General features: G+C 37.1%; 1 protein-coding gene across 1 annotated transcript in view; it reads right to left on the bottom strand.

Moving 5' to 3' along the window:
• The window catches only part of LOC144967161 (ATP-dependent 6-phosphofructokinase, muscle type-like), a 91136-nt gene that overhangs the window by 13027 nt on the left and 68109 nt on the right, over nucleotides 1-10000 (bottom strand). Inside the window, exon 17 of the mRNA XM_078904061.1 lies at nucleotides 8670-8760. Coding sequence (XP_078760187.1) covers nucleotides 8670-8760 — 91 coding nt within the window. The remainder of the gene's footprint in view (nucleotides 1-8669; nucleotides 8761-10000) is intronic.

The following is a 10000-nucleotide window of genomic DNA, read 5'->3' as shown; positions in this document are numbered from 1 at the left end:
GCGTCCGCCATTGTTCTGAGTTTAGAACCAGTACTACGTTACCATGCGTCATTGCGAGGGAAGGACATCACGACTGTTGAAGCTGATTGTCGTCCATTCTTAAATTATTAAGGTTGTTTTAGACCAATTCAACTTTTAAAATAAATTAAATCGAGTGAAATACATAATTTTTACGTCAGACGTCATCAGTGAGGTGACTATTTTGATCAAAGGAACATCTACATTAACAAAGATTATAAAGCCGCCCAGTGTGTGTGTGTGTGTGTGTGAGTGTGTGTGTGAGTGTGTTTGTGTGTATGTGTTTGGGTGTGTATGTGTATGTGTATGCGTGAGTGTGATTTTTAGAGAATATAGAGCTAATTGAAGTAAGCATCAACGGCTAAGACCCAGTAATCCGTAAGAGATGGATATTACTCGGCGCATGACAATTTTGACACTATTTTACAAAGAGAAGCCTTGTATATCGTGTTTACTATTGTATTCTGGCTTCACAGATAGGTTCCCCCCCCCCCCCCTTCATGGAAATGTCACGCAAATCCAAACACTAAGTGCGTCATAGTCCATTGAGTGGATAATAGATAAATGCCAAAATATTTCTGAAGCTATGGACTGTCTGTTTAAATAAATAGAGAGAGAGAGAGAGAGAGAGAGAGAGAGAGAGAGAGAGAGAGAGAGAGAGAGAGAGCAATACGAATATTTTTCCCCATAGAAACGTCATACAAATCATCATCAGTATTATTATTATTATTATTATTATTATTATTATTATTATTATTATTATTATTATTATTATTATTATTATTATTATTATTATTATTATTATTAATAATATAATATATTATTAATAATTATTATATTAATTAATTATTATTAAAAATAATTAATATAATAAATTATATATTAATATATATATTGATATATTATAATATTAATAATAATATTATTAATTATTAATTTTTAATAATAATAATAATAATAATAATAATAATAATAATAATAGTAATAATAATAATAATAATGGAATCTTACACAGCGCACGGTATCCTCAACCATGAGATCGTGGCGCTTCACATCAACCCAAAATAATAGTAAAGAAAATACATTCTAACATCAAAAAAGAAATGATTCCAAGGATTTCTTGAACAAAGACAATAATTTGGACTCCCCAATGCTATGTGGGACTGTGTTCCATACACAAGGACTAAATTGAGCAAAGGACCTTTGTACGAATGCGTGAGATAGCCAAGTGGTGTCATCGGATGAGCGCAAAGACCGGGTTGTCGAATATTATTTCTTAAGGGGCGATTTGGGTCTTTTCTAAAAAAAAAATAATTACCTATATTGGGCGGTTTTAATCATTCTATATCGTCAATATAGGTTAAAAACAACATTTATGGTGAAAATTTTTAATTATCTGTGTTGATACCCATTTTGCGACCTAATTTGGGGGTGTGACATAAAAAAAAAATATAACAATCTCGTGGCAAACGTTCCACAAAAACTAATGAAGGAATGACCTCCATATTCTTCCCTATTGTCAACATTGTACCATAGTGTGTCACAACAGAGAGATTTTACGGCTTTAGCTTGTGGGTTTTTATTAGAACATTACAAAGTTGAGAATCAAAATGTTATGACAAAATTGACCTTAAACATTCAGAATTAGGATTATAATTCAAAATTCACATATTTTATCAAAATAATCTCTCTGATGTGACATAATACATTATCTCTGTGATAACTGTGGACATTTTCAGACAATTCCATTGAATAGATTCTGAGAAACATTCGACACAGTTTTCCATACCCTTAGAAAAATGACATATTGAGAAAATAGCCAAATCGCTTCCCGTTTTTCACACTTTTCTTACTACCGGTACTATTTCCGACCGTGTTTTTCGTGCCTTTATAGTCTACTTTTAGAATTTTGACTTCAATTATATAGTGCATGGGCCAGTGGGCGAAACCCTCCCCCCCCCTGGGGGAGTTTTCGCCACATGGTTTTTCTGAAACAGCAATATATCTTGACATTAATCCGGGTGTTACCGTTTTTTCAAGTGTCATTTACGAGAGTTACGCCCTTGAAAGGTCATTAGGTGCAATTTTTTTGTTTTTGTGCATAAAATGGTTGTGTATCACCTTAAAATTGTTTCACATACAATCAATAATGGAATTTTATTGTAATTTCTCATTTTTTGCCTCATATCATAAAATATTTTACAAAGCCATATAGCGTTTTTAAATCTTTGATAGCCATTTTCTCTATAATTTGAAAAAAAATCTATTACAGTGTACTTGTTTCCCTTCAGGATGAATAAACAAGAGGGATTTTGCACTAGCACAATTCAGGCATGCTTCAGGGACATATAACACAAATTAATCCGGTGTTACAGTTTTTTCAAGTATCATTTACAGGAGTTATGGCCCTTGAAAGGTCATCGGGTGCAATTTTTCGTGAACTCATTTTTGTGCATAAAATGATTGTTTATCACCCTAAAATTGCTTCAAATGCAATAAATAGTGGAATTTTATTGTCATTTCTCATTTTTTGCCTCATATCATAAAATATTTTACAAAGCTATATAGGGTTTTTAAATCTTTGATAGCCATTTTTTCTATAATATGAAAAAATATATATTACAGTGTATTTGCTTCCTTTTAGTGATAAATAAACAAGAGGAATTTTGTACTAGCACAATTCAGGCATGATTAATGGGCATATAACACATATTTCTGAAAGTGTATCCTTTGGTGTAAGAGCTTGGTCAGCCATATACATTTGTAATATTTGACCTTGCTGTAGCAAAGAAAGCTTACGATATTGTCTGGCAAAACCCACAGCTTTACAAAACAGTCATTATTCACCTGGGTGTCTTTCACACCATAATGTCATATCTTGGTGTCCTGGGAAAGCTCCAAAGTGGATCTGGTTTTGAAGAAATTGTGACTGAAGCAGGGCTATGTGCACATGGTTCTATGGATAGGGTTATGAGTGGAAAGAACTACATCAGGGCTATACGAGTGCATGTGTCTGTTTTGGAGGCTCTAGAGAGGCTTCTGCTTGCAAAATTTGAGCAGGACACGGATTCAAAACTCAGTAAAGACCTCATGTTTTACATAAAGGAATTCACCGAAGGAATTTCAAGCCATACAGCTAATAAAATTATCCAGTCAACTGTGTATGCTGAGTTATTTTCCCAGTATGAAGCCTTCAAAGAGAGTGTCCGCTCAGGAAAGTACGGAAAAACTGCACAATACTGGATCCAATACATGGACAGAGTTTGGCTTCTCCTCCAGTTTCTGCGAGCTACAAAGACACACAACTTTCTTCTTCATATATCTTGTTTAAAAGAACTGTGCCCACTGCTTTTTACCATGAATCACCACAATTATGCCAAGTATCTCAGTGTATATTTTGTGTCACTAGCCAACCTGATTCATTCCCACCCAGGGGCAGAAGAATTGTTACAAGATAATGGATTTAGTGTCTTCAGATCAACGACGCCTGCTGGAAGAATAGCAGTTGATATGACCATTGAACAAACAATAAACAAACATGCAAAGACAAAAGGAGGTATTGTTGGGTTCAGCAAGAGTCTTCCAAGCTATTACCGTTGGAGTGTAACAAGACACAGTCAAGCAGAATATGTATCAGCAACCCAAAGAATGATCAGCAACAACAACTGTATGGATATAGACACCCACAAAGAATTGAGCCTTGCAGAAAAAAGACAAAGTGAAAAGCGAGTGCAAAAGATCCTCCAGGCATTTTCAGCATTTATCAATCCCTTTGAAGTTGAAGATGGTCTGGTCAGTCTAGCTTCAGGAATGAAAGTGCAAGAGGATGTTGCTGATGACCTGCTAGCCGTGGAAAAAAACAGGAAAAAGATTGTTTGAAAGTTTTGTTGAAAACAGACTGAAGGAAAAGACTGTAGAATTTCACAAGCCATTAGAAAGGAACAAGACCAAGACATTTGCATCATTGAGGAAAGTGGTAACAGTGAGAAAAGACATGAACGTGGTCAAAATCAAGGCACAAAGAAATTTATTTGGCCAGCTTCTTGTTTTGTCCCAAGAGCACAGTGTTGATCTTCAAAAGTTCTTCAATATCCTTTAACACCTACTCCATGGTCGCTGGCTTCATCAGATGGTTTACCTCTGAAGACCAACAAAGCAACTCTGTTGCACAAGCTCACTCCTGACAATTCATTAATGTTCGAGGATTATGCAAAAAACAAAAACAAACACCGTTTACATTGTTGATGGCAATGCACTGTTACAAACTCTGTCAGCAATCCCAAATACATTTGGTGACGTAGCCAAACTTACATTTTCCTCCTTACCACAAGCAGCTTGTGTACACTTTGTGACTGATACTTACATAGAAGATTCAATCAAAGGCTGTGAGAGATTGAGGAGAGGATCTTCTGAAGATAATGCATACTTGTTAAGAGGATCTGAAACAACAGTGCCCAGACGTTGGAAATCATTTCTCAGCTGCGTTGATAACAAAAGATCCCTTATCAGGTTTCTCCTCAAGGAATGGGAAAGTAACGAATATGCAAAGAAACTGAGAAACAGGGAAATCTTCTTTGTCTGTAAAGAGAGATGCACCTTACTTTACAGTGACACGGATGAATTTACCACAGCTGTACCTTGTCTAGATCTCTACTCATCACAGGAAGAGGCAGACACACGAATTATACTGCACTGTCAATATGCTTCCCGCCAACCAAACTGTGAAACAACTGTTGTCAGATCACCAGATCTTAGAATTCTGTTCTCCAGATTTGGAACATCAGCAGCTGTTTCGAGTAATGACTGTCTCATGTTAGAGTCATTTGTGTGCAAGCTGTATGGCAAAACCTCATGCACAAGTGTCAACAAAGTGAGGTATGACATAGTTCGCCAGCGTTTCAAAGGAAAGAAAGGTACCATCTCATGCAGTGGTGGAATTGATCTGTGTCAGATGCCTCCTTGTTGTCAAGTATTGTCACTGCACATATCAAGAGCCAACTTTCAAACTCTCATTTGGAGGAATGCAGTGTGCCAGAATCCTAGCATTCCAAAACCAGAGGATAACGGTTGGCAGAGAAATTCTGCAAATGAATTGGAAGTACAGTGGTTCAAAGATGCTTTCATTCCAGATAAGTTGCAGGAAATTGTGTATGAAGAAAGCTGCACCAGTACTGACGAAGATACATATGCCGAGGATGGTAGTGATAGCTTTGACAGTGATTTCCTTGACGACACTTCAGAGGACGAAGAGGACTTTGCTACTGATGATGAGGATATGTAATAAATTGGTTAGCAGTGCAAACTGTTAAAGAGTAAATCATGTTTGCAAAACACATAAGGATATTGTTTTTATGTACTTACTGCATCTTGAATCAAGAATCCCTTTTGAGTATCAATTATTCTTCATAATATAACAGTGCGATTTCGTTCAAAAGTCTTCGGTAATGATGCTTCACTTGGGTTGTGAACAAATTAGTCTTTTTTCATGATATATCTATGGTTTTTACCACACCTTCAACTTACTTTTAAATGTGACGAATGGACATCAATACCATGTTTAAAAAGAATGAAAATTATGATGAATTTGGCATCCCACAAAGTGGAGAAAAATTTAAGGGTTGCGTACACTTTTAGTTTTTCCTGTGACGTAGAAATATGAAGGTTGTTGTTGAGGCTTGGGCCATAGCTTTCTTCAGTGCTACATTTTTAATGAACATGCTGTTTTTGGCCATATTTAAAATAATTTTTGTGTAAAACACTGAAATAGCCCATAAGTTTAGATTTGACACTTCATGAGATTACTGATAAATTGTTTCAACTTTCTGTGAATCTATATAATATTTACAAATTGAAAGCTTGTGCACATAGTTTGATAGTATATTTAATTTCCTTCAGTTTGATACCCAATTTGCATATATTTGAATTAATATTGTAGTCTCCAGTGCCTTTGAAAGAAATGTTGTCTCTTTTTTGCAAGGGGACACAACTCACTTTTTTCAAAGGGCCACAACTCTCATAAATGACACTTATTTTTACGGTAACAGTGGAATTTGTATGGCCAATAAGTTCTATTATTTGAAAAACATAGTGGCATAAACTACCAAAAGGGGGGGGGGGAGGGGGGGGGGGGTCCCAGTGGCCTAAGCACTAATATTATTTCTAAGATAATAAAATATCATTTTCCACCAAAATCTCAAAATCAATTTTTCGAAGGATTTTCCTAATAATTAGACCCAAATCGCCCCTTTAGGAGTTCTGTTAGATAGGGAGGGGTCTTTGTTTTCCAGACATCGATAGACTTTGAATTTGACCCTTTTCTCAACAGGCAGCCAATGCAATCTAAGAAGCTGAGGTGTGGCAGAGTCAAACCTCCGCTTTCTGCGTCAGTAACTGCGTAACTACATAATAATACCCTGGTGATACATGGTCAGGAAAGAAAAAGAAAAATATTGGTGAAACTGCTGCTTTCAAATGCCTGTCATAGATACAGATCCGAAAAAGTGTGTTTTAAACAGTACCAGATCCTTATCTAATCTTACACCAAAGACCAGTGCGATTCGTCATTGTCATAATACAGCCAAAGTGAGACAGCAATAATATTTTTTATAAACAAAAAAATGAGCTTTTATATAGCGCAATATCCACTAAACTTGCTCAAAGCGCTTTACAAGGGATCTCTGGCCAACAGCAACATTAACATGTAGGACGGGGCATGACGCCTGTTCGTCGATATAACAATTTTTTCGGACAGAGACAACGCCGTTAACAGCCAGGTACTCATTTTACACCTCAGTGCGATGAGAGAATATGTATAAAGAGCCTTCTCCAAGGACTCAACTATGCGCCGAGCGAGGTTCGAACCCAGGACCTACCGATCCGAAAGCGAGTGCCATACAGCTAGACCACATAGCACATATGAGTATTTTTTTTAGATGGAAATTTCTGAGTATATCTACGTCACTACAAATGTGTATATATTCCCAAGTGTGATAGATCGAATTGTTCTGGGATCATAACTGTTGTATGCAAATACTCTCAAACCAACTCAAATTATAGTCAATTACAACAAAATTCAATCAAGTTAATGGATGTGTCTAGCTACCACACCTGCAAATAAATGAACGTTGGTCAATACACATTGAGGTGTTAATTAACTAACCACTGACGGAACTTGCTATAATCATTGCTCTCGAATGCCTGTTGTAAATACAGGAAGTATTTGTTTTAACCCAGACGAATGTTTAGAAATTACGCATTATACTTGCGTCACAGTACATTAAGTCGATAATTGATAAGTTACAAAAATTGCACTGAACTTGTTGCTCTAGAAAAATGTAATCTTTCAGAGGCATATCTTACGCATGGACGCAGACCGCCTCCTGCGTCGAACTTTTATTACTACTTGAAGACCTCGACAACTAGACCAGCAGGCACTCTACTACATGGGCATTCCATGCCCATTGACGAAATTGTGACTCTAGCCAGGAACAGACGTGCTTGGTCCCAATATGTGAATTCCTGTGACCATGACACTTTTATGCTGATGTAGCATAGCACCTTATAGGTGCCGTACTAATGTACAATGCAACTCATACATACAGAGGCATTAGTTTAACCCAGTTTCTATAGCGTGAAACGGACAATAGCAATTGCTTGCTAATCTTTTGCTAGAACTCTAGTCTATCGCAAGTACTTTCCTTCAGCTTCAACAGAAATACCCAGCTACCCAATCACTGCTGGGTGAACAGGGTAAGAAAAAAATCCCGCTTCACTCTGGATCGATCTCGGTCCCTTTGTGACCCCCTGGTCCCAAAATGCCATTCATAAATACATGGAAAGAGGAATATGAACAAGTGTCATATATATTTTTTATCATGAAGATATAGGGAATGAGATTAGCGGAAGAGTAGCGTCCCTTGATTGGAAGTCACGAACGGAAAAGTTATTAGAGAGAGAACGTCATGTTGGTTGTGCCGCATGAGACACTTCACCGTAAGCGAGGACGAGAGAGACGCATGCGCAAAACCATTTTCACGTTCTCTCTGTAAGGTGACGTCCAATCAAGGGACGCTCCTCTTCCGCTAATCTCATTCCCTATTGCAAAATGCCTTGTATATAACTGCGCCGCGGGGACTTGATTAGTTGTCTTTCAGCGTCGTGAAACCCATTAAGCTGGAAATAACCCACTTTATATAGCGTGAATTTTTTTGTTGAAAAATTGATCTTTTGTATGGAGCAATATCCACTAAACATGCTCAAAGCGCTTCACAAGGGGTCCCTGGCCAACAGCAACATTTAACATGTAGGACGGGACATGATGCCTTTTAGGCGATATTACATTTTTTCGGGCAGAGACAACGCTGTTTACGCCCAGGTACTCATTTTACACCTGAGTACGGTGAGAGAATGTGAGTAAAGAGCCTTCTCAGAGGACTCAAGTATGCGCTGAGCGAGGATCGAACCCAGAACCTGAAACAGACAAATAGTCGAGTAGATTTAAGCTAAAATAGGGTTATTGGGACCTATTGTAAAGCGCTGTAAGTCGTTTAAATGATACTGCGTGATGTAAATGCTCTGGTATTTTACTAGAAAATAAATATCACTTGTGATTAAGATCGATACCTGTACGATTTGCTACTTATTGAACCCACCTCAAAGCCGCCGACGATCATTAGTCCGGAGATATCATACTTTGACAGTTTGGTGGCAATTTCCTCTATCCCGACATCCTCGGCTGTTCGTCTGGAAATTATAACAGTTTACGATGGTTTATAAGCAACGTCTCGTCCTACATGTTAATTGTTGATATTTGCTATGGACCTTCTTGTAAAGAGCTTAGATCAGGATTAGTGACAGTGGATATTGTACAATATAAAACAAGTTTTTTAGTTGTTTTTTTTTAACATACCTGTCATCTTAAAGCGGTATTATATCGTAAATGACTTGATACTGAAAATTGAATTATAACCACAAATTTGAAATTTGAGGCTAAATTGCAATGGTTATAGTGGAGAATGAGCACAATTATTATATTCGCATTGGAAAAAAAAAACAACAAACAAACAAACAATCAAACAAAACAAAAAACAATAACAACAACAACAAAAAAAAAAACAAAAAACAAAACAAAAAAAAAAAACAACAAATACAACGAATACTGAAAAGTCCGTATTTCTTATCATATCAATTCAAAATTCACAATTCGTTGTCTGATTCATTCCGACAAAATACTGTTTTTGGTATGATTGGTAATATCTGCTTATGAGGTAGGGAAAAAAACACCTTATCATTATCCTGACTCTTTTTAAGAGTAATATCATCCAGAAACTTGAGGTATTCCAAAACAAATTTTGACAACGAATTTTCAAGATCTTCTGGCCGAATACAATCTCAAATGAGGACCCGAGAGCTTGAGCAGAAGTGGAGTCTCTGGAGATTCTCATTAAAAGGAAAAGATGGCAATGGTTGGGGCATGTATGTCGCATACCTGAAGAAACACTGAAAAGAAAGGGTCTGCGATGGACACCCCAGCGAGGCCGTCCCAATGAGATCTATGAGACGTACCGTGGAGAGGGGACAAAAGCAGGGTGGTTTGTCTCTTGATGTGGCCCCAAGATTAGCAGCTGACATGACCAGTTAAAAATCCCTTACATCGACTTTAAGTGCAGAGCTGGCCCGGGGAGGAATGAATGAGTGAGTGAGCGGTTCTGGCGTTTATTTCAGTTATTCTTTTTTTATTTCGTTAAGACTTAATGAAAACATTGACCCCTTTGGAAGCATCTGCTATCCACGCGTCGAATCCGTATTGTGCCATGATAGCTTTAGATGGAATTCGGAATTTTAAAAATATGAGACTTGGGTTAAGTTTATAAGCTTATTGGTCATGGGGAGGATTCTTCTATATTTTTTCCCCTTCTTTTTGTGTTCACCTGAAGTATATCATAGGTTGATTCCGATGATGGAAATGAAAACCACTGTCCTC

The sequence above is a fragment of the Berghia stephanieae genome, chromosome 3 (assembly GCF_034508935.2).
Source record: "Berghia stephanieae isolate SIO BIC M18660-M18661 chromosome 3, UCSD_Bste_1.3, whole genome shotgun sequence".
NCBI lineage: Eukaryota > Metazoa > Mollusca > Gastropoda > Nudibranchia > Aeolidiidae > Berghia > Berghia stephanieae.
The sequence above is the reverse complement of the archived record's forward strand: the minus strand, read 5'-3'. Positions and strand labels throughout refer to the sequence as shown.